We start from the raw sequence: 26,368 nt of genomic DNA, 5'->3' as shown, positions 1-26,368 counted from the left end.
TACATTATTTTTAAATCATTTGATTTTTGATATTGGGAAACCATTTGGTATAAGCTTGATTATTCAGAATGGGCATATCTAAATCGTTGCGATTGACATTTTACGCCCTCTTATACCGCAGTACTTTAGGAGGATGATATTTTTAAATGGTAGCCATGTTTCCCCAATCATTTCATGAGACATTAATTCTGATGTTGTCTTATGTAACCGAAACAATAGAGCAGAGTTGCATAGTGCACAGGGGAGCGATAATGTAATTTTCAATCGGTGAGCAAACTGTTCACCAAACTGCAGGTGACTACGTGAGGCCTAAACGCATTACATTTCTCTTAACTACTGTGTATTACAAAAAGCACAAATCAACCAGCCGATGTTCCGAGCCCAGCTCCAACAGAGGCGTTCCCGAGCGCCCAATAATAAGTGATCATAAGGTGAGAATAAAGTCTGTATTGGAAAGTCGAACTGGATATGCTGGGAGGTTGAGGTAATTACACTATACGAGCAGACAGATAAAAGTGGTATTAATAAACCTGATGACAGTAATGGCCTGTAGTGCAGATTGACTTTGGGCCCTGTGGTAAGAAAATGAGAACCTGCTGTCATAGGTAAAGTGAGGCGGTAATAAGAAGCTGGCTTGTAATTCTTTCAATGGAAATTGCTTTTTGAGTAACTTCTCTTCTGCCTGCTAGGTAGCATCAAGAAGTTTTGTAGTGGTTAAATGTGTTTAAAATCCTCGGTGGCTCAGAGTTGGAGTTTAAAAATGACTGCTGATGGAGATGCAAGTGCTGTACCATTATAGATAATTTCTTCCGGTTTACTGTGCTTGATTGCGTTAGTCAGTTAAAGCCCTTTACTGATTTCTCTCCAATATTATGGATGCAAGTTCCTGGCATGCTGGCCTCTGACGTCATGAATGAATCGCCAAGTGCCAATTTGTGCCGTAAGCTGTGGGACATGGAATGACCTCTGTGTGTGGATGTAATTGTTCATGGAAAAAACAAATCAGACACAATATTTATTTGTTTGTGTGTTGTTGTTTTTATGTTATGTGTTATGTGCTAGATACTTGTAACTCTGCTGTAGGCTGTGAATCACACAGATGCGGAATAGAAAAACAAATGCTCTCTGCTGTGTATATCCTTTTACAGATGTAATTGGAGTGTGCAAGAGTGTGGACGACATATCCCGCCTGACAACCAAGTCCAACCGTGAAGTGTCTAAGAGAACACTCAGTCTGATGGATATGTCTGGGAAGGTGGTGACTGTCACACTGTGGGGAGAGGAAGTGAGTATGGACTTGACAAAAAGTACAAAATGTGTAATGGAACGTGTGTCTGGAGTTTTCAAATAAGTGGTGAAAGTCAGTAACAGGTTTTCAGTGCATCAACATGTTAAAGCTTTCTTCTCAGAACAATTTTCTTTCCAAAAATTAATTATTACCTGAACTAAATTTAAGCAGATGGTTTTATTCTACGTAGGAGGGATAAAAGTAGTTGGTGTAAATGATGGATACTGGTCTAAAGCTAGAGCCCAGTGACTTGTAAAGCAAATGCCTACGCTCAATCATCCTTGTGTGTAGCTTTTAATCCTTAGTTTTTGGTTAGAATTATGTCAGAAAGGCGTTGAATGAAAAAGGTTCTTCAGTGCACCCGGTGGTCACAGGTGAAAAGCTCTGAGCACTGAATTTAACAGTGTGCATGTTGCGTGATAGAAGGCGATAGATTTGAAGTTATTGACTACATTTCCTGTCACTGTGTGATAAAGTAAGTGTGCTCTTGCAGTTGATTTTTACCTGTGGCTCAGAGGGACTGCGCTGAGTTCACCACCAATTCTTTTCCTCCAGACAAGAAGCAGTGTTCCCTGTATTTGTTCGACAGTTACACTTTTTCCAGAGGGATTCAGAGAACTGCACAAGATGTATAGTTTATAAAGAACAATAGAATTGCCAAAAATCAAGTGTTGGAGATATTTTCCCCTATATATGAAAGCTTTACTGTTGCGCCGCTCTTCTTTCTTTGGTTTTATGAGCTGAACAGCAAGTGTGTTTATAGTTTTATCTTGTTAGAAGGCAAATTATGTTTGACATTTGATTTTTATTTATTTAATTTTTTTACCCTGCTGCTGCCACTAGGAGTTTGACATTTGCGTATTTAGTATTTAGTGAAACTTTTCCAAATCTATTGGCTATAGACTGTAGAAATTTTTTTTTTTTACAAATATGTTTTTTTTTTTTTTGGGTTTTTTTACTGGGGGAAATCAGACCTCTTGTAATCATTAGTTTCTAGTTTTAAGGCAAAAACAATTTAAAGTTATGGTAAAACTAATTGAACCCAAAATGAAACCACATAACCAAAACGATAAAAATATAAAGTGGGGGTGCTGTGTAAAATGTACATTAAAAACATACATGAAATTATATGCAAGTCTCATAATCAAATGTTCAAACTGAGAGATTGGGGGGGGTCATTTTGAATTTGATAGCATCAGTATAACTCAACATCTTGACACAGGGCCATGTTTACCACTGTGTAGTGTCCTTTCTTTTTTTTTAACAACACTCTGTAAACGTCTGAGAACTGAGACCAGCTGTTGGACCTTTGGGAGAGAATCGTTGTCCCATGTTTGTCTAATATAGGACTCTAGCTGCTCGACAGTCCTGGGTCTTCTTTGTTGTACTTTTCTTTTTATGATGCTCCAAATGTTTTCAGTTGGTGAAATATGTGTATTGCAGGCAGGCCAGCTCAACACCAACCTTTTTCTGCTACGAAGCCATGCTGTTGTAATATCTGCAGTATGTGTTTTAGCCTAGTCTTGCTAAAATATGCAAATAAAAAAAACATATATAGCACATATGTTGCTCTAAAGCCTGTATGTACCTTTCAGCATTGATGGCGTCCTCCTAGACGTGCAAGCTGCCAATTCCACAGGCACCTGTGCACCCCTATACATTCAGAGGTGCAGGTTTTTGATCTAAGTGCTGATAACAAGCTGGATGGTTCTTCTCCCCTTTAGTCCAGTGACACAGCATGCATGTTTTACAAAAAGAATTTCCAATTTAGATTCTTCTGACCACAGAACAGTTTCCCTGTTAGTCTCGGTCCATTTTAAATGAGCTTTGGCCCAGAGAAGACAGCAGTATTTCTGGATGTTCACAAATGGCTTCTTCTTCACGAGATAGAGCTTTTAACCTGAATTTGTAAATGGCATGGCAAACTGTTCACAGACAATGGTTTGAGGAAGCGTTCCTGAGCCTATGGAGTGATTTCCATGACCGTCTCATGCCTGTTTTTAATGTGGTGCCGCCGGCCTGAAGATCATGGGCATCCAATATTGATTTTCTGCCTTGTCCTTTGTGGGCAGGGATTTTCTAAATCTTTTGATGAACCTCTGCCCATATTTATTTAAAACCATAAAAGATCTCTTTGTCCAAAAACACGTATATCTGATGTTGTCAGTTTGCAAAAATGATGGAGAAATCAAATTAAATATTGTATTTCTTTCTTTTCATAGGCAGAAAAGTTTGACGGATCTAGCCAACCTGTCGTTGCCATTAAGGGGGCAAAGCTTTCAGACTTTGGAGGCCGGTCACTCTCTGCATCCTTCAGCAGTACTCTTATGATCAACCCAGACATCCCTGAGGCATATAAGCTCAGAGGCTGGTAAGTAGGCTCGAGTTTCATAGATAATGCAGTGTAGAAATTGCTCATGTGTTCTTGCAATCATACAAAGTGGCTTCACAGCAAGTGTAAAATCTGGTATATATTTATTGCCATAAGGCTTTACTTATTTTTTTCACAAACTTAAAGACTGCTTCATAGATGCAAATGTTGGTTACAAATAAAAAAAACTCTAAGGATTTAAAAGGCAGCTTGCATTTCCCAAGTTGTAAGAGTACATACACTGATTCTCATTATCAAGATTAGCTTTCCCCCATTAGCCACAATGTGGGGGTGCTTCAGTGAAGCATTAGATATAAATGGAAATCATTCTTAATCTATGAAAATGTGTCTTTTGCTCTTCTAATCGCCTTTCAGAAGAAATGAAATCCCAACTCATTTCTGTGTGATTATGTTGATTGTAGCATTTTTTTTTTTCTCTTGCTGTGTGCGTGTGTTTGCGTGGCTATGGTGTGTGCATATGCATGTTGTTTGTGTGTTTTTTCACTTGAACACATACAATTATGTGGAAATTAGCCATAAAGTCTTTGTCTTCATGGCTCTTTGTGCACATGTGGTCATGTGTGTTGACACTTAGCTGAATTTATTAAGAGGTGGATGCTGAGTTATAGAACAGTATGCTAACAAGTTTACAACATTTTTTTTTTTTTGCATTATGTGCCAGGTTTTCAATTATCCCCTAGTGTTCAGCATGACCTGAAATAGCCGTGCACTTTGTGCGAGACGTGAGGTGGGTAGTATTTTTATAGGCGGCGCGTTAGTTTGTGTTTAGATTGGCACATGATTGATACATGAGGCAGTCCTCACATGGACTAAAGAGGGTGGTACTTAACCTTACTCCTGCACTGTGGCACACTAATGGATCTGTCCTCTGTATTGATCCTGCTTAAGCAGGCTGTGTCTGACCCCTCCTCACTGACATGAAGGCAAATGTCTATGTTTGTGAGTGGAGGGCCAATCGATTGTATCCAAAGGGTTTTGTTTATTTACCTTCCAATACCAGTGTCTGCTTTACGCTAAGAAATAAGACACTAAACAGTTGAAATTTATTTTTGACAAGTCGGTGTAATCTTTTCTTCTGCCTTATAAAATGTGACTGGGTATTTATACTCGGGACCTGATCTGCATAATCGGAGCAGTGAAATGTGACTCTCCTTTGCAGGTGAGAAGGCAGCAGACGATAAATTATGCTCAAAGTGGCTTTTTAATCTAATGTATAGGGTGGTGGTAATTTCTTTATGATAGTTTTTGAACAGCCGCTGGCTTCTCTGAATATTTTAGATCTCATTTCTCAGAATGCCAACTACACTGAACCTCTCTGAAGTTGAGCATCATCAGGACCACTCCGGGGTCCTACGCTTTCTTTTACTTGTACGCCATGAAGTCCTTAATCGCATTTCCAGACCCTTGCAGCAGACTTTATACACTTACTACATTCTCTCTTCCCTTCTCACGAATGGAAAGATGCCAATCCTGACTCATTTGTCAAATGAAAAGCATTGACAAGCACTGGTAGACAGTACCATTACATAGCTTATCTGAAAATGTAGCCTTATCTGTCTAAAGCTGTGAAGATGAAAATAATTGCTTGTTATATTTATATGATATATTTGTAAAGGCTATATCCAAAATTATATCTAGGTAACATGAGAAGAAATTTCTCTCTCTCGTACCACTGATTGCTGTGAAACGTGTAACATGGATTTTGTGCTGTTGATAAACTTGGGCCATGGTTACAGACTACGTGTTTCTCTCTTTCTGTAAGCTGAGACATGAAATTCACAAACAGAGATAAGGGAAGAAAAACAATTAAACTCTAAATTAATCTTTTGATAATTATGGTTTTTTTTTTCTAATCTCGCACAGAAGAGAATCCAAAGTGTTCTCTCCATCAGCCAAAAAAAATAAATAAAAAATTTAAAATGTGCCAAGGCTGCTGAAACATCATTGTTTTACTCCTGCAGAGGCATCTTAATTTGATTGTGTTTTGGCGCAGACCTTTGGGACCTTCTCAAATGAATAGTCTATCCTTGGTGAGCTGTTGTCTCAAACTCATGCAGCATATTAGCAGTGCTGCTCAGTGCTTGCCAGTGTGCTTATATAGAAAGCTGAGTAGCATTCCTGTGGCACACTAATTAATCTGGGAGAGGCAAAAATACAGTTTAGGGCATATGTATTTGAATATTGACAGTTTTTATTTTCCATGTTTACCAAAATACATTCAAGCTAGTTACATAAAGGATCTGAGCTTGAAGTATGGATGACTGTAAGCTTTAATTTAAGGGCGTTCACATCCCAATTAGACGACAAGTTAAGCAATTAAAGTTCTTTAATGAGAAACCTTAGGGTATTCAGGTGACCAAAAGTAATTGGACAACTGTTACAAAGGCCATTTAGAGGCAAGTTTGGTGTATTCCTTCATTAAACATGTAAAAGGATTAGATTTTATTCCATGTGTTCCAAGCTGTGTTACAGTGAGCCCAAAAAAATGTCAAACTCGGGAGAGATCTGGCAAGACGGCTACCAAATTGACAGTCAAGTAGACTTTGCCAGGCTTACTAGCAAATATGTTTATTTTGGCCCCTCAATGTCTACAGTGAGGACAACAGTGGTGAAAACAGAACACTTAATTTATCTGCATAACAGTAGACTACTTATAAATAGAAGACCTCATACAAATAAAAACCTTTCACAAGATCGAAACCAGTCGTCAATTTGGTAACAGTAAGGTCAGGAAAGACTGCTTTAAACAAACTAGAATTGTCTTAAACCAGAATGATGGTACAAGACTATGAAGAGGACCTGGAAGTGCTCACGATCTAATGTGCACAGCATCTTCTGTAAAACATGGTAGAGCAGTGAGATGCATGGGAATGTTTGGCTTCCTGTGGGACTAGGGTCACTAGTGTTTCTCAGTGATGTAACAGAAGACCAAATGCCTTAGAAGTGTGAAGTATATAATGTAGCATCCCTGGCTGAATGATGGTCTCTTATACTGATGCTTCACAGAGGTGTTATTGAAAAGGTTTTTTATTGAAACATTCAGTGAAGACACCGTAAGAGCTAGGAACAAAACAAAACCAGCAATATTAATACCATAACATCAAAGGAAACAAATTTCTCCTGCTCACATATAGCATATACATCAAATTTACATCACTCAATTCATTATATCACCTCACTAACTTACAACTACACATAAAGGTCAAGGTCAACAACACATAAACTATTAAACGACATTTTGATTGCAAATAACTTATTTCGTTAAAGGAAACATTAACAAACCTTGTGCCACTGTCAGCCAGGTACTAATTGGCAAAGGAAACGTACATATTTTTCACTTTAAGGCACACTATTTACCATATCCTAAAAGAAACGTTACTAACAAGCCCTTTAACGGTTTTGCGCCAGTTTCCTGTTTCAAAATAAAAGCATGGATTTCAAAATAAAACCGAAGTACCTTTCAAACAAACGTAAAAATATTTACCAAATTTAAAGGTCATTTACATATAAAGATCCACTGTCTGCTCATTACAGATGGGCATTAACTCAAAAAGTAATGTTAACATAACCTAAGAGCTTTTGAAGTCGCAACTAAGCAGAAATCTCCAGGACTGAAAAATGAAGCCAATGTGCAGTGCCAAAAATCACAGCCCCTCTAGTGGCCACTTGAAGCTGAATCCCCATAGTCCCATGTTAAAATGCCCAAGTTTAAGGCATTAAAATGCACATTTACAGTCTACCACAGACAACTTTTTTTTTTCCAATAAAATGCTACTATTATATTAGCTTACATAAAAAGCATGTTCTTATTAGTTTTAAGTATCTCTGTGAACAGTTTATATGACAAGATTTGGGGAATAGTATTTTTTAGTAACAGGTGAAAAGTTAAGTGCATCAATAAGTTAAGTTATATAAATCTAAATAAAATAAAAATGCATTATGACAAAAAAGTATGTTCACTGTAAGCTTATTTGGTCTAAAGCGGCACTTTTGCGATGACGAGGTTTCCAGCTGTCTATAATTCCCAAGAATCACAGCATCTCCAAAGTATTGGTCAGAATTTAATCTTACTTACTTACGTAATTGGTCTTCACCCAGATTGGGCCATTTTATGGGAAATAACCTTAGAATTGTGATGGATTGTGAGTCGGATAAGCTTCTTTAAAGCAGAGTCCAAACCAGTGGGTGATGGCACTGTGGCTACATCCATCCTTTATATACTGGTCTATAATCTTAGACCAGTCAAGCAGCATTAGGCAGAAAGACCAATACACAACAAAAACAAATGAAGACCACTACAGTGAAAAGCCTGGCGAAGCATCACAAAGCAAACCCATCCTTTGATGTTCACATGTTATTGACTTCAGGCAGTCATTGCCCTCAAATGACTCTTGACAAAGTACTGAAATTGAGTACTTTATTTATGATTATATTAATTTCTTATGGTTACAGAGGGTTTCATATATTTTGGTTAACCCTTTGAATTAAAGCTGAATTGCAGCTGTTTCTTCTAAACTCTATTGGTGATTAAAAAGACAAAAAATCCCTGTTAAAACATTTCATGACCTTGCTGTAGAATTCATTTATTTTAGTAACAATCCAGCACTAATATTCTTGACCTTCTGTTAGTCTCAGATGTTTGTACCTCGTTCTGAGACATCAGAGTGAAAGCCTACGCCCTTTGCAGGAATCTTCAGAATCAGAGTTCACATTAGCATTTTTTTGTATCTAAATGTGAAGTTTTGGTTGTCCATTAGGTGGCAACAGCACATTTAGATCGCCTTCCTGTCTTTTCCTAAAATGTCAGGTGGTGTAGTCCCTGTTCTGACATTTTTGTCAGGTTTATACTTATTTTTTTTTTTTTTTCAGCTGTCAACCGCAGACATTCGTCATCAGCTCATTTAGTCACAGTCCAAACTGACATTTTCTGTCTTGCATATTGTGACTACAGCATTTGGATTTGTGCATAGCGCATATGTAATTATGCCAGCTAAGAGTGCAAACAAATTTGAGCACAGTTGTGTGGAGAACATGATCTGTCATTGAATTGATTGTTATGTTACCTTAATCTTTAACTGTGCTGTATTGATTTGATTAAAAAAAAAAAGTAAAATATGTTGCTTGAAAAATTACACTTTGTGGGTACAGGTACTCAAATTTAATGTCTATTTGTCATCTGATAACAATCTGAATACTTTAGGTAAAAATCCACAGGTCAGCCTGGAGTAGGGCTGCCACAAATGATTATTTTGATAGTCGACTAGTCACCGATTATTTTTGCGATTAGTCGACTAATCAGATCATGCATCCATTGGACGTAAAACGTACAGCTTATTGCACCAGCATGCATCTGCTCTTATGTTTAAGGTATCTGCTAACTAAAAATAAAGACAAGATGATAGTTTATTAAATTTTAATGAAATTTGCAGATTGTTTCGGTGGAGTTTAATAAACTCAGCCGTCTGCTCCTTGCTATCTAAAATATAACAGGACACTGGAGTATATTCTCGAGCATCTCACACTTCTGATAATCAGTTGTCTGCTTGACGTTTATTCAGCTGTGTAAAAAGCCAAACCGATTTACTCAGGAACAAATAAAATACTGGAAAAAGCCAAACAATAACATTTTTAAGTTATCTAAGTGACTTATATATCATGTTTAACCTGAGTAGCGAAAGACAGCAGTGGGTTTGAAAACGATTTGCCGGGAGTCCGGTGTTCTCACGGGCTCTAGTGAGCCTTGAACCCTGGGTAGCTATCGAGCTGGTGGGTAACAGAGGTCTCTGGAAACGTTGGAGCGCTTTTGAAAATATGTGGTGTCTTGATAAACTGAGCAGACATTTGAAGTTTACACAGCTACATTCTCTCCTGAAAATATGTTAAATGTTTATTTTGTGACCCAGAAAGAATAATAAGAGTAATATTAAAACTAACTAGCTGCCGCCATTGTTGGAAACTGAGCAGGGCCGCGCTATGAATTATAGGTTGGGCCACGAAGTATACACCCGACCCATCCTTCAAATCTGGGGAAATGAAGGGCGCATTTGTCGGAGTCTTCGAATTTGGACAGTCTTCGTCGTGTCGCTGTAACGTAATCGGCCTACAAATGCGGGCACAGGAGGATGCGGTTCCTGAATTTGGACACAGCTACGATACCGGACACTGCTTCTTCTTCGGGGTTTAACGGCAGCTGGCATCCTTGTACATGCAGTGCTGCCATCTTCTGTTTCAGTCCGTTATTACACTCTTAAATCCTACTACTTATTCCTGCGTCTTTTGGAATCTTACAAAGCTTCAAACGACGCGTCAACTATTAAATTAGTCGTCAACGATTTTGATAGTCGACGTAATCGTGACTAGTCGACTAATTGTGGCAGCCCTAGCCTGGAGCCTAGTCTTCTATCATTACTTCATGTCCCTTTATCTGACATGTCCCCATTCCTGTACAGTGACACTTGACACGTCTGTGTTATGCACATTCATGCGTCTGCCAACCTCCAGCCAGATATCATGGTGTTCTTGTCTTACTGAAACCACTCTGCTCTAGGCCTGGATCTTTCCACTCTCACTTGTCTGTTGCACATTTTCTGCCAGACCGAATTTGCCCTCTTTTTGTCTTCTTTATCACAACCACTACTTTTTGTGTGCCATTTCCTGCAGCAGATTTTCTGTTTTTTAAAATGAATTCGGTCACTATGTTCTTTTGGGTATCTGTCTATCAGGTTACCAGAAAAGCCATTAGAAATGTCTTGCTATTCTGCAGGGTTTTTTTTCTTAAATATTGTGTATTTGCCTTCTCTGGCGATAATTTCTTTAGAGACATTAATTCATGCCAAGGAATGCCATCTGTTTTGTCATTTGATTGGTCAGGGGAAGCTCCTGATTGGATGCAGACAGAATTAGGTACACCGGTGAGGAAATTGGTGCCACTTTAAGGAATTGTTTGCATTTGTTAGGAGGAGCTGGAAATCGACAACCTGTGTTTCGCTTGGGCCACAGTGTAAAATGTTAATGGGGATATTTTCTATTAGTCATGCTTGTCAGGAGCACAGCAAGTTCTCCCTGTATTTACAAACCGGCCTTGCCATTGTACGCTGCTCTGCCTTGTGGCCAACAGATTACTAAGCTGTATTGATCTTGGTGACCGTTTTAAACTGCTATTTTTTTTTTTCTCCCCACAAGTGCATTTTACTCTCATCCGTCTTCTCAGTCTACCTTGTCTTACCCCCCCCCCCTTTTTTTTTTTTTCTCCTATTGTCTTCCCTGAATTACCGGGAACACTAGATGAAAATGGGTTTCTGATATCACCGTAACAGCCCTGACCCTGGCCAGCTCATCCGTCCCTCTGCTGTTGATTCATTTCACAAGCCTCTCAGCCTGCCTTCCCCTCAGATGAGCCGTCCCTGCTTTGACAAACACAAACGGATTCTCTGCACAACAATATATATTTTTTTTTAACTCAACTGTTAAATAGACAGCCTGCAGTCTGTTGACAGTCATGTGAACAGCAGCGTATTGTGCCTCCTGCCTGGGTTGGGATGTGTTAAAATGAATAATGTTGCAGTCCATAAGTGGGCTTCTGCACAGCAGTGTTTTGACAAGTCAAAATATTTTACATATAATTTTATCAACTTACCATGGTGCATTTACTTAAGGGAAGACCACAGATTGTACACATCAACATGTTTTTCCATAACTGCATATGTATAAAGCTTTTCATGCCTCCAGAGGGAGCTACACAAAAATCTTATAAAGCACTACAAGTTATGTCACTTTTCAGGCTGAAGACTGTTGTAAAGACCCCTATGATTCCTTATTTGGTGTGTAGACCAAAGGTTATCTTTTTTTTTTCTTTCCCTTCCTTCCCCCCAGCTGAAAGTGCTCTTATGAAAAAGCCTGGTTGGGAATGCCTGAGAGTCCCTTGGAGACTCGGCACTAGCAGTATTAACTTTTTGACTGTTATTCAGCACCTTTACAAGTGTGATGTGATGGTTGGTTGGTATTGAATTTGTCCTGCCAGTCCTCCACTGTGAAAGTTGAACATATTTTGGCTATTGGAAATCAGAAAAAACTGCAAATGCTCAGTGCTGAAAAGATGCTCAACACCTTGTCACGGCACTGACGTTTTTAGAATCTGTAAGAAATGTGCCGCTCCCATTTCAAACTGTAAAAATGCTTTCCAGCTTAGGGGTGAAAGCCTTTGATGTATTAGTGGAGTGATCAAACTGTCCATTAGAGAGAATTGCATAGAATAAAATATGACCTCTGATATTATCAATTATAGTTTTTCTTTTACTTTTACTGTCATATAATTCAGGAATCTAGTGAATGTAATAAAAAGATATACTTAACACAGAGCTTTTATCATAAAATCAGTGACAGAAAATTAAATGACAGCTATTTACATAATCAAATATGCCGTTTTTATTTAAACTGGAAATATTTGTTTGTCAAATGTGAAAATGCTTTGTTTGTCTTGGTCCTTTGTGAGTGAATTTAAAATGCGTTGGCTTTGAACTATTAGTCTGACAAAATGAGCAATACACATTTTAATCACTTTTGCAAATTTGTAGTCCAAACAATTAACTAAAGAATAATCAAGAGCTTAATCAGTAATAAAACCGTTTATTCGGGTCATGCTATATTAAGCTCAGTTTACTGCAAATGGGGTCAAATCAGCAGTAACTGGTATTCGCTGTATTCTACACAGGTATGACAAGGAGGGGCACGCTATGGATGGACAGTCTCTGACAGAGGTGAAAGGTGGCAGCGGGGGAGGAAACACCAACTGGAAGTCTCTAGCTGACGTTAAGACTGAGCATCTGGGACACGGAGACAAGGTACACACACGCACGGCTTTGTGTTGACACGCTTGAACATTAAAGATATGGTAACCCCAATATTGTTATTCAAGGTTGCCTCTTTGAAGATATTCAAGGACACACTGAAAGGCCGCTGTTGAATCCCAAACAATAAATATGAAATGCTCGCAGTCGAAATGCATTTGTTATTAAAAATCCAAGGTGCATGCTGCATTTCTGTATAGGCTTCTGTATTGTAGCTTTTACTTCTAGCTTTGCTTTGCAAACCTGAAGCAAAAAGGCTTTGGAATCAGCGTTGTATAAAAGCACTGCACCAACACGTATGTGCGCTTAAAACCGAATCCTACTAAAGTTCCTAATCCTAATGTAATATAATGCATTGCCTTGTGGGTGTCCCCTCCATAGCCCTGTTGTATGTTCTTGGTGAAAGTCACATTTAATTCTAGTACTGATTAGATTCTACATTGGCTTTATTCTTTGCCCATTTGTAATGTAATTCCTTGCCCTCAAATAAGTAAAGTAATATATGTTCTTCAATTTCCTCGTTTTTTCATCAGTGCTGTTGAGGGAAATGGAGCTCAGTGAGGTGTATAAATTCTCCAAAATGGATAATGTGACCTGTGCTGAGATCTTAATTTGTGTAGTTTAACATAATTTAACACATTAGTAATCATCACAGTATGATGAAAATGCCCCATAAAACTGGGACAATTAATAGATGCAAGCAATTATGAGGGGATCAATGAGAACAAGTTTGACACTGTCTGTAAAATACGAATTTAAGACTGTAAGGATTGATATTCTGGCTACGTGAAAGCTTAGGAAAGCAAAGAAATGCTTCAGACAAAGTACAGGAGTGAGACTGTTAAGTAAAATATACTTTATGGAGTAATTGTTTTTTAAATAGTGAGCATAACAGTCAATTAGTGACCCCATCAAACATCTACTGTGCTGAGATGAATGATTTCAAATTACAAATAACGCTACTGGTTAGCAGTGGTTTACACATTTGCCTCACAAGCAGAAGAGCTCCGGTTCGATCCCAGTAGGAGACGAGATCCCTTTTGTGTCCTGTCTGGAAGGGCATTGAGGATCTGCCAAAGCATGAGGAGCTACTTTCTGTGGTGACCCCTTGTGATTAAGGATGCAGCTGAAAGTATCTGTTCCTTCTTCTTCGTCCATCAATGCAACTTGTTGATGGATTTAATCTTTCTAACATTTTTTCTTTCCTTAAATTCCTTAACACAAATCTTCAGCCAATTTCAGGTGAATTTCTTTTGCCATTGGGCACATGATGAGGCTCGGTATTGACAAATGAGGTTAGTCTGGTCTTTAACCCTCTGAGGCATCCTATACATAAGGGCATGGGGTCGGGCTTTCAAGGCCACACCCAGAGAACTTTGTTGCAATTAATTGTTGCCGTCACAAAGTCTTTGTGTGCCACAATCTCAAGTTTCCACATTGCCCCTCTGCCCTTTCTGACAGCAAGTGGTCACCCTCCACTTGTTGGCTTGACATCCCATTTGTAAGAGCCAGTGACAGGGCCAAAAAAAACAAGTTCTTCTGCCCTGTTCCTACTGGTCTGTCACACGTTAATTAAAGAGGTATTTACTTGATTAATTGGAGCTCTTGGAAAACTAGTAGAATTTGTTGTCAGGGTTATTTTTTTTTTTTTGCTCAATCAAAATAGTCAAGGGTTTAAAAAAGAAAGCTTAGACATTTGCTGTGTGTTGAAACAAGATTTGTTTCCCCTGTATTTTCTCCCTGTCATTTACCTCACTCCTAAGGGCTTTTTTTTAAATTTATTCGAAGTGACATTGAGTAACAGTTGTCCTTGAGCTGGAAGTTAATTGAGGTGATTGTATGTCATGTAATAGCCATGGTCAGTATGAACAGAAGAGCAGTTTAAAAATCATATTTTTATTGCACTTTGCTCTTGTTTGTATTTAAGTTAACCAAGTTATTATAGACATTTTCATGGTTTTCTGACATCTGACTTGAACATTATCGTTCAGACATGGAAGGTCAGTTGCTTTGCCAAGGCACAGTTATTCATCCTTCATCAAACCGTGGAAAAGCCTAGACTTATGTTATGACAGGCTATTCTGAGGTTAGTATGAGGTGGGAGAATCTCCAAAAACAGCCAGCTTTTGGACTGCAACAAAGACGGAGAATAAAGGGACAACTAGAAACTAGAACTGTCAGGAGATTTGTTTCCATCGACTATGGCAAATGTCACTTGGTTGATGTTTTCCATGAGAACAAAGAAAACTTCCTGGAAGCTGTTTACATGCAGCATGTTTCCCAAGTTTGTATCCGTGGAAAAGCGGCAGCTCCCTCAATAGTTGGCATTTGTGTTGCCATTAGCATTCGGGTTGGCAGTGTTGGTTATGCATCTGCTCCTTAAATGATAATAAGTTTATTTCTGACTATTCGCATATATCACTGCATAGTCCCAAAAATGCCATCTTAATATTAATTTTATCCTGTTTCTATTTTGGTTTGCATTAGTCAACATCCACAACACAAAGGTCATGAGAGTGAGACATGATAAGTATGTCACAGTTACAATGTTTATACCTTCTTTTTTTTTTTTTGGTCTTTTTGTTTAGGCTGACTACTACACCTGCGTAGCTACGATTGTGTTTCTGCGCAAGGAAAACTGTCTTTATCAGGCCTGCCCGAGCCAGGACTGCAACAAAAAAGTGGTTGACCAGCAGAATGGCATGTTTCGGTGTGAGAAGTGTGACAAAGAATTCCCCAACTTCAAGTACCGCCTCATCCTCTCTGTAAGTGATTCAGATTCTTTTTCTTTTTAAGCTATGGCATCCACTTGCAGAAACATATATGCCCATGCACACATTGAAAGACCGTTTTCGTTGAATCCTGAGTCAATGATTCTTCTAATACGTCTAATAATACATCTAATAAACTACCAGGCATCAGATTGGTGAAGATTTTGTAAATTACATGTCATGTACAAGGAGGAGAACAGTGCAATGCAAAAGACTGCTACAACTGTCACGAAGGTCTATCTGTAGCTCGACTGCAAAAAGATTTATTAAATCAGGTCTAATATGAAGTCCACTAACTAAAACTAGCACGTCACAAGTCTGCCACAACTGTGCACAGTCATTTAAAAGCGAGCTTCAAAGAACAATCAAATTGCTTCCAGCGAAAATGTTGTAGCTTTTTTTTTTTTTTTTTTTTTTTTAAAGCCCATCCCTACCTTTATATTGCCTATTATATCCTGGGGCTCAATCCAATCCACCCCCTTTATGGCTCTGTCTCTGTGTTTAAACATATTCCCAATCTGCTCTTTGTGATTAAATTTAGAGATGTATAAATCCCATTCTGCTGTTTCTGTGACGCAGTGTAATGAAGACACATGTTGTATTCCCATTTTGCGTGGTTAGTTACGTTGGGTTAATTGCAGCAGCTTTCCCGTCGGCATTACCATTTTACACAAAACACAGACATGAATGCAAACAAACTGCATTTTAAAGTAAAAATGACAAACTCAGTGAGCAACAAGCAGTGAGAGGCATGCATCTGAAATAGGCGGGTTTTGTTTCGTACCACTCACCAGTTGACTTATTATTATTATTATTATTATTATTATTATTATTATTATTCACAAGCTTTAGCTTAACGTGTGAGTGTGTGCGCGCGCGCTTTTGTGTGTTTGTGTCACTCTTGCTGGGAGTATATAGGCTATCCACTAACTGTTATATCAAACAAAATGTAAGCCAGGCTACTCTGGTCAATAGTTGTTTATGCATTTAACTTTTTTCCCCCCCTTTATTATCCGTCAGGCCAACATTGCAGATTATGGGGACAACCAGTGGGTGACTTGCTTCCAGGAGAGTGCAGAGGCTATCCTGGGCCAGAATGCAGCTTACCTGGGGCAGCTCAAGGACTCGGTGAGGCTTTCTCTGCTGAATGTAATACTTTCCTCAGGGAACGACCAGGGCAGAGCTAAACTTTAAGCTTCATGCTCCCCAAACATACACACACATACGTTTCTGTAGACAAATGCAAATATGTCTGAAACCTGTGGTGCTTTGTTTCTTCTATTTATAATTACTTAGAAAAATCAAAACTTTTTGTTTGTTTTTTTTGTCAGACACTTACTTTCCTTTGCACTCAAGACTGTTTGATGAAACTGGCTTTTGATTAAAGGATTATATCTGAACTTTTATTTAAAATTCAGAATGAAGCTGCCTTCGATGAGGTCTTCCAGCATGCCAACTTCAACACTTTTGTCTTCCGCAACAGAGTGAAGCTGGAAACGTATAATGTAAGTAAAAATGGTGTGGTAGTGTGATAAAATGCCCAGGGTTTTGTCGTTGCAGCACAGTGTCAGACAGACCACATGCATTTAGAGGAAAAAAAAAAAAAAAGAAATCTAGAGAAAAATGAGGCCGTGTCTCCGCGTCCCTGAACTACTGAAACTTCACAGCGGGAACATAAGAGGTTCTGCTTGTTTTTGTTGTTGTTCTTTTTAACATGGGAGAGTTTTCCCATTTTGACTGGCAGAACTGCGTCTTAAAAAAAAAAAAAAGCCGTCAGAGTGTTTGTCCTGGGATGCTGCTCATTTTCAGTGGCTTTGTGAAGGATGCACACACAGATTAGCTGCGGTCAGTATTTCCTGTAGGCCACACAGATAGAGGTTTGTTTTGAGGGAAGCACATAAAAGAATTGATTGGGCTGGGACTCTGAGCAGGAAGTCTGGAGCCAAGCCAGAGACTGCATCCGCCTTAAACACACAAAAAAGGGCCACTGTGTCTGTCACATTCAGCTCAGCATCCTAACTGCCAATGGCACTGCTACAAGCATGTATTGGCTTCTGTCTCCAAACCCCATATTCCTTCAACAGAGACACCTGCAACCCCTCTTTGAGTTTATTTTCTACTTCTCAGCACTACAATCCAGCCATTGTGTCATGCTCTTGCACATTGTTGTGTACTTTGATTTATAGGCTTGATGTGGGACAAAGCAGGTTCTTAACAGTTGATAACAGTCCGCTGTAACACAGTGTGACTTGCATATTGACCGGACCCCTCTAAAGAGCATAATCAGAATATTTCAGGGAATTACACTCTTCTTTTTAACTGAATGAAGTTCCCCCTTAAGGAGTGTAATAAAATTACCTTCTGTAATGCCAGTAAGACAGTGAAACACACCATCAGCACATTTAAAGGTCATTCTAGCTATATCACATGTTAGAATAGAATCCATCACATTTTTAGCCAAATACACAGATGCAGTGCAGTGCAATTATTCAAATTAAACCTAAGAAGGTAATTAAGCACTGGCAATTTGGATAATTATTGGATTATTTAAGTAATTAAGGACTTATTAAGTATCGTTGCCATCATATCCTTTGTATTTTAAAATGCTGGTTAAAGAAAATGAAAAGTTTCATATCATCTCCTACTGTAGGAAAATGTGATCCTTTTCCATTTTATTGCTATTTTTTATTACGTCTTTCTCCTTTTATTTTTTTAACTGGTACAAAATTATTTTTTAAAAAATGTATATGTACAACAAAGTAGAGCGCCTTCTCTGTCACACTATTTAATGGTTAAAACGGAGTTTGAAGGAGATATGTTTGGAATTAATGATGCGAACAAACTCAAATTAGAATGAAGCTCATACTAAAATAAAAAACAAAGACAGGGTTGCGGGATGCTGCTGGTGTCAAAGTCAAAACCTGAGGTTGCCATTATTAATCTCATTGAACTACATTTATATGCATAAGGTCTTAAATAAATGATATTATTGTCCTTTTAAGAGCAATATGGGGGCTGTGTAATACTATGATTAATTGGTGAAACTTCTTAATTATATTTATCATGCAAAAAAATAGTGTGTTATGCATAATTTAATTTAATGTAAATCTGTAGATTAAATACTTTGATCAATTGTTTATTTGACCTCATAAATGTTTCAAGTCAGTACTTGACCTTTTACTTGCCTGGAACCAAGTAGCTCTAGAGTTTTTATTGTAGCTTTTCTCCCGCATTGATCACTACTATTCCAGTTTTAAATAGAAATAGCTGGATTTGAAGGGATATCTCCCTTATGAATTCTGTCTGATGGGATGTGGCGATCTCTTATCACACACTTTGGGGCTTTAGTGCAAGGTGAGGGGTGTGAGTTTAGAGAGGAGTGAAGTAGTTTCTGACACTGATTGGTCTGAGCACAGCAGGCTTTTTACTCCACCACCACAGATGAGTTGCACTCATCCAGTTTTCCAGTCTGGAAGGAACTACTGGTGTACCACTGTGCCAGGATAAACAGACTGTATATAAAAGAACATATCTACCATGATGTCACCTGTTGGTAGTTGAAGTTCAGTCTGTCACCTGAGGGACACTGCATGCACATAGTAAAAACTAGCCAATCACAAAGTAGCCCTGGAGTAAAGCAAATGAATTGCCCAGCCTTGCACTACGTGAGACTACGTGACTCTTATGGGGACAAAAAAGAGCATAATGTTGTAATAAATAGGATTGAAGTCTTTCTAGGAAAGCGTTTACTGGGGTTATAGGTGAGCAGTGCACTTGTTCTCCCATAGTGATCTCTATACAGTACATGACTTTTCTCCTAGCCAAATGAGTCCCCCCCTGCTGGCCTTTGGAGAGAGTGAAGGTTTTACACACTGTGCATTGGCTTTAAGAGTGGAAAGCTATGTCCACCTTTTTATGTGGGATACGTGGACTGTGTTCATTAGCCTTCATTTTTTTGTTACAGTTTAGGCAGAACTGGTACAACTGCTTTGTGTTTAATTGATGAACTTTACTTTTTGTGATAATTAAATAAAACACCCATATTTATATCTGAACTTCTTGCTTTTAGCATTTGTGAAATTTGGCCTTCCTGTGCTAAAATGTGCACCGTGCAGGGCTCCCCTAGGTCTACTGCCCTAATTCTAACATCAATTTCCATTCATATGATTAAATTTGAGCAGTTTGAGGTCGCTTCATATTTGTCTGCATATTTCACTTACAAAAAAAACAAGCATTAAGATCTAAAATGTTTTCTTTTTTCTTAAAGAATAGGGTTCATATCCAAAGAAAAATGGTTTACATTTCACCCACTTAAGCAGCAGATGATCAGCGGAGACAAAAGGAGTGTAACCACTGTTTAAATGCAGAGAGTAATAGCCCTGGTAGAACGACCTTCCCCTGTCTAGACAGCTATGGAGATGTCTAAGGCTTTAAATGTTCGACTCTGTCTTTCATTGGTAATTAAATATATTACATAATGATTTTTAGTCATTAGCAAAATCTTGTTGAAAACATTTACCATGGGATAAATGCCAAAGTCCAAATGGCTCTATATATTTATACAGCCATTTGGAGATATATCTATCTATATCGATATCTGTCTGTCTTTGTTGTATAGATGGATATCTATATGATATAGAGAAATGGATATGTATACATGCATGCATGCATGCATGCATGCATCTATACATCTATACATCTATCTATCTGTTGGACTTGATTTTGTATGCCATTTCTCATATGAATGTCATTTTCTTTCTGACAGGATGAATCGAGGATTAAAGCTACAGTGATGGATGTAAAGCCTGTTGATCATAAAGAGTATAGCAAGAGGTTGATCCTGAACATAAGGAAACTGGCGGCTAACCACTAGGAACCTTTGACAAGTGTTCTAGTTTTGTTTGCTCTTGCAAATCTTTCATTTTCTGTACAAAAAAAAAGGCTGTCACTGTGTTGTAGTTTTTGCTTACCAATCAGCTACTTCAAAATGATCTTTTGGTACTCTTTGTCCTTTTGTCATGATCATATAAAAAAAGGATTTTCTTTTCTTTTTTGTTATTATGTGAAGTCAGAGGAGAGAGTGGGTCAGTAAGGCACAAAAGAAGAAATCACCACAGTGTCTGTCTTAAGTAAGCCAGCTGTTTATGTGTATACTGTGGTCATGTGGAGGTGGTAGCTGCTTTTAAGCAGAAAACCAGCAAAGTAGCAAGCACTCCTTTTCACCCTCTGACATGCACTTAGAATGGCAGGGCTGGACCTGCACATGCCAGATAAGACCATTTGCTTTCCCACTCTTTCTTTTTTTATTTTATTTTTTCCTCCTCCGACTCTCACATACTTGCAAACATAAGCACATACACACATGTACAGTGTGGGCCTAATGGGAAATGTACTACGTTCTGTTTTGTGTTAAGTAGAGACATATTTGTGTTTCCACTGTGTGTTTCACAGATTCTGTAGTTTTGTTTATTTGTGATAATTATCAGTCCGAATAAAGATATTTGTAATCACGTTAAAAAAAGTGTATTCCTGTTAAGTGATGCGCATAATTAATGCAAAACAATGGTGCTTGGAACACCTGATCCTGGGCTGACCCTCTGCCCCCCCATTTTTCTCTTTTTTTTTTTTTTTTTTAAGTAAACATCAATAACGTGGAAACCCCCCCCCCCCCCCCCCAGTGTGCATTCAGGGGATTTATGCGAGAGCTGGTGCACAATGCCCTCCATCTCCAAAGGTTTTGCTCAGATGTGCAACAGATTCCCTGCAAACTTCACTTTCATGTTCTATTAAAGCAGAACATCAGTGAGGCTGCACCTTCCCATTTTTCTTGTGATAACATCTAGTTTCTGTTGATCGTTTCTGTTGCCTGTAGTGTGTTGAAATGGATTAGACCTGTCTTTAAATGGTAAGGAAAGGTAAGTTTTACTTGGAGGGGAAACATGCTTGGAGACATGGATTAGGTTTACTATAACCAGACCCCTCCATTTCTTTCCAGATAGCCTTTTTTTTTTTTAAACCTCTATTCCTTTTCATTTCAGTTATTAGTGCTTTTCTAGATGTTGCAGTACATTCAGAGTATTTTCAGAGCAACACAACTTGGATGTAGTGTCAGATGGTGTCAAATATAGACAGTAATGCTTTATTCTGTTTAGTCTACCAGACACAGACATTGGGGCTTTTAAGGCATCCAAACTGATTTTTGTTTTTTATTCATGTGCTTGTACACTACTGTTGAGGATGAGGTTTGTAGATCTTGCAGTATCTCTGGGGACTTTGTTGTGGTGAGGTGGCATTGTCCTTGTGTACATCTGCTGCCCCATAAGCTTTTGTGAAAAAGGAAAACTTATTTTATTGGCTAAAGTAAAATAACCAGGTAATTTAATTCTCACACCTGTTTTTAAGTTGAGATGATTACACAGTTCCAGGCAAAGAAACAAAACATAAAACATCGTAATCTGTTTATAATTGGATTTCTTACTTGTTAGACTGAGAACACAAAGTGGACTGAATTAGATTTGTTACCCAAGAATAAGCTGCAGTTGCAGCTTTATTAGCAATGGGTGAGTATGGCTGGGCAAAATGTTTGTGACCGATAATCAGTCAAAAGACCCTTTTCTGGTTCAAACAGCTCCATCGGGCACAGTTTAAAAGGTTTTAAAATGGTGAGATGGAGCATCAGCGTAGTTCATGGCTTTCTTCCCATGACTCTGTACAGTACACTGAAAATGTAAGTTTGTACCAGATATAAATTTAAGCTTAGCACCCTAGTAAAGGCCATTTTGTATCAAAGATAATTAACCTACTGACTGTTTGGCAGAAGCAACAACTTAATTTCAATCACAAAATGTTTTTAGTTGATGTCTATCATGCAGTGTGCTAAAAGCAAGACTTTAATTGCTGAGAGTAATGATCCTAGCAACTGGTCTTGTTTGATGCCTTGGAGATGCCTTGAATAATAGAGCAGTAAGATAAACTTGTCTGTCATTGTGTAAATACAAGTAAATTAGTTAATATAAATTAGCTTTATTTTTGTTTACCCTTCAGCTTATTCTAATAAGTAGTCTTGTTTTATTGAGAAAGCTTACTGTTGTTTTACTTTAAATGAATGCAGTTTCTTTTTGATGACCCTGCTTTGACAGGGTTCATCCATCAACTGTTAAATAACAAATGGTTACTGTATTTGTCTCATTTCTCTGGTAGATGTTTGCATTGTAGTCCATTTATACAGTTTAACTGAAAGGACTGCTAGCGGTGTTGAAAACGAGTTTCTTGTCTGCAGTTTGAACTCTTCCCAGTTTAAAAAAAAAACACATTTAAGAAGGTGGAATTAAATTATATGAAAATTCATCAAATCAACTGTTGTTACAGGACTTTATTGCCAACTAAACAATGTGTGCAATTACCCCTGTGAACCTCATAATCAAACTCAAGGTGATGATTTGGTTGTAGAAATTTGAGCTCATAATGTAAAATACTGAGTGGGACAAGCTATTAACTACTGCCAAGCCTTATGGCTTTGTCTTGTATCAAAATTTACATTCAACCCAAATCTAAATTTTACTTACAAACTAGTATTATTTTATCACAATATCTATGGAATAAACTTAAAGCTTGAGTCTATGTCTTCATATCATAGTTGGGTATTTACACAAAGCACTAAGGATGGGATTTTGGCAACAGCCAGTATGGGGCTTCCAACAGGTGAATCCAGCCATCGCTATTGGACTGGGATAAATTAGAATTGCAGTAGTGAATAACAATAAATATTTATTTATTGCCATATGCATTAGTTTAAAAATGCATCTGATTATATTATACTCGCTGCCAAAGATATTTTGGCTTTTGGTGCAAGGATGTCACACGGTTTCTGTCTATTCCTCCAAATGTGAGTAAAATATTCTGAAATGTAAATAATTTCCCTGAAAGCATTGCACACTTCTGTGATGTAGTGATTACACGATTATGACCAGTGGGCATGAGCATATTTCAGTAGTGCAGAATAAAATGGATCAGTCTTATTAACGTTGTGCTCTGTGCCAAACACCACTGGGCATGTGTGTTGCTGAGTTATGAAGAAAGTATTCTTGTTGCCCCAACTTACACCAGGCATAGTACATATTGGCGAACCACAGGCGGTGCTGCTGATGAGCCATTGATTGCTTCTTTGTTGTGCTCATTTATTTCATCGAGGTGTTTATAGGGTTGACATTTTCTGTGTCAGTGCTGGAAAATATAATTTATAGGTTTACATGTCCCCTTAAAGAATGACACGAATTTAATTCTGATTACAACTGCCAATAAGATGGAGCACCTAAGGCACCTTGTAATGCTTGATGACTCCTGGGCTGTTGCTGGTTGGCTTTCTACCTCTGCAAATATTTTGATCTTTATTTTATGTCATAGATTTTAAAGATTAAATGCTACTGAGTCCATTTTTTTAAGAGCACAAGAGCAATTATTAAAATGTTCAATTTGACATTCAACGTATATGCTGTGTAGCAGACAACTTGACTTCACCATGGCCATTGTGAGGAAAGTGCAGCAGTACCACCCTTGAATTCAGAAGGAACAATGCCGTTTTTGTCCTGGTTGTGGAACATTGGACTCTTTTCATCCTCTTGAGGATATTCAAGGGTGTGTGGGAGTTTGCCAAACCAGTCTATATGTGTTTGGTGAAAAAGTAGAATGAATGGATGGAGTGTGGTTTCAAAGCTGTACGATGTCTAAAGAAAACCCAGTAAAGACTTCTGAAAACAGATTATTAGTGCTATTTCCCTCTCTATGCTGCAGATCTTTATCCAGGTCTGCATCTAAAGAAGCTCCATCTTCATCCAGAACCCATCTCACCATTCCCAGTCGTTATTCCCCCTCCCAACATCAGGGAGCATCTGAATCAAGACATTGAGATTTCTCAACAGCTTCACACCTTAGGATGAATGCTTTTACCCCTTACCCATCCTCCTGAACCATCCTATATCCCTACAACTATGTAGACTTTGTGATACACACACACCAACTTTCACCTACACGATCACCCGACTTCTCCACCTATACCACTTTGCACACTACATTGTAAACTTTGTGCATAATTAGACTACCCATCTCCATTTCAAATACACAACCCTGTTCACTATGTGAATATTCATCTTGCATTGTGTATTATCAATTGGATATACTGCTGTTTTTCAGTCTTTGAGAAACAGCATTTCATTGTTGACTATGGATGCAGGAATAATGGCAATAAAGGCAATAATACTCCATGATTTGCTTATCTGGTAAATTTGTAATACATTGTTATAGATAGCTGTGTTATATGTCAATTTGTTTACATAACGGCTTGAGAAAAAAAAATCTCTGAGTAGTTGCCTCAGTGTCTGCTTTAACATAAATACAAACAAAAGTCATTTTGCGAGTGGGATAGATTAATCCTATGGAAAAATGTATTCCTGCAATGCACTGATTTCAGTACAGGGATTTAATGTGTTTCTGGTAGTCTGTATTTCAGCTTCCTGACTGTGGAATCGGTGTAGACATTATGGAGTGCATGGTCACTTAGAATGCACATAGACTACAGGGTCTTTTTTTAAAATGAGAATATGTTGTATATCAATAAGTTATTGTTTTTATTAACAGCCTCAGCCTCAGCCTCGGCCTTTCCCAGTCTGCTGTTTATTCGCTTTTATCGCCACTACTGCTTGTTTGGACCAGCAGGTTGAGACTGTGGAATGCAGGAGAGCCTGTGGCACTGACATTAAGAAGATGTATGGGCGGTAGGAGGACCCCTTGGGTACTGCTGTAATGAATGGGAGTTAGCAGTGTGTGTGTTTCTTATGATTCATGAGTCTTGTTGCCTTCCTGGTGCACGGGTGTCCTTTCCTGGGACCGGTGGAAGGCTGTGTTTGTATTTGAGCATGCAGCAGTCCAGACTAGTCTTGGGACCTGTTGACCAAACACAAGTAGCACAGTCTCAGCATGGCTATTTTTACATTTTTTTCCTGACTGGCCACTTGGAGAACTGTGATTATACGAGAGAGGGAATATTTCTGCCAGGATTTGTGTTCCATCTTCAAATAGGGTGCAGAAAATTGCACTGACAGTCAAAATGTCTGGCAGGTGGAAAGCCGATCGTTACAATAATTGTTGCAATCAAATAAAGTAATAATCCACTGTTGTTCTGAAAAGCAGAGCAGATTGAATCTGTAGATACAATTGTGTCTTGGGCCCCAATCCTGTTTCCACTTTAATTGGATTTGGGTATAGATAAAGTTCTGCTTGTCTTCACAAGCACTAGATTATAAGGCCGAGCAGTGAGTTTGTATTGTTTTCTGCAGTGACTCCTCATCATTGTCAGGATCGTGGAAAATGCACTTTACTTTGATTCAATTTCAGTGAATCCTTTTCATTTCTGTGTTCTGTTTTTCTCACACAAATATTCTCAACAGAATTGCAGACTGTGGACACATCGGTTTTGTACAATTCTCCAGAGCACGGTAGCATCATCTAGTTTGGGTTTTATAGTTTTGGTCTCTACAATTTTGTCTGGCAAAATCTTTCAGGAGACTGCTTGCAACATGTAAGTGATAATGATTTGATACTTCAGAGCTGAGTATTGGGCGATTTGGTATGTGTGAAGGATGCTGTCTGCGTCATTAAAAATTAATGTTATATAGATGAATTGTAAGGTGCTTACTTTCCTCTGACTTTTTGTCCTCAGTTCCACACAGATTTCTCTCCATTTATTCACTTGTTTTGAACAACTTTTTCTACACTTTTCACACCTACGGGTTGTGAATGCATTAGCTGCAAACAGCTCTGCTCTACAACACAGTGTAATTTGGCTAGAGAAATAAGAGTCAAGAATAGGTCACTCAACAGAGACAAAGCTTGCCAGGCTGTATAGTATATCATTGTGCTTTCATCACTCCCTGCAATTTAAAACCACTTTGCAATGTTAAGAAATTATTACATGAAGACATTTTTTTAATTCTCATTTTTTCAAGAAGCCAACAAAGTACATTGGACAGTTGTAATTTACTAGGTTACATCTGAATAATACTGTAAGCCTAATTTC

General features: G+C 38.3%; 1 protein-coding gene across 3 annotated transcripts in view; it reads left to right on the top strand.

The window, feature by feature from the left end:
* rpa1 (replication protein A1) overlaps nt 1-20,802 on the top strand; it is a 28,448-nt gene extending 7,646 nt beyond the window's left edge. For all 3 annotated transcript variants that reach the window (XM_063493366.1, XM_063493365.1, XM_063493367.1), the window contains 7 exons: nt 1,149-1,285; nt 3,511-3,659; nt 12,391-12,520; nt 15,115-15,291; nt 16,318-16,425; nt 16,716-16,802; nt 20,063-20,802. In XM_063493366.1, coding sequence (XP_063349436.1) covers nt 1,149-1,285; nt 3,511-3,659; nt 12,391-12,520; nt 15,115-15,291; nt 16,318-16,425; nt 16,716-16,802; nt 20,063-20,170 — 896 coding nt within the window. In that variant the 3' untranslated portion in view covers nt 20,171-20,802. The remainder of the gene's footprint in view (nt 1-1,148; nt 1,286-3,510; nt 3,660-12,390; nt 12,521-15,114; nt 15,292-16,317; nt 16,426-16,715; nt 16,803-20,062) is intronic.
* The last annotated feature ends 5,566 nt before the right edge of the window (nt 20,803-26,368 follow it).

Source organism: Pelmatolapia mariae, linkage group LG14, assembly GCF_036321145.2.
Source record: "Pelmatolapia mariae isolate MD_Pm_ZW linkage group LG14, Pm_UMD_F_2, whole genome shotgun sequence".
Lineage (NCBI taxonomy): Eukaryota > Metazoa > Chordata > Actinopteri > Cichliformes > Cichlidae > Pelmatolapia > Pelmatolapia mariae.
The sequence above is the reverse complement of the archived record's forward strand: the minus strand, read 5'-3'. Positions and strand labels throughout refer to the sequence as shown.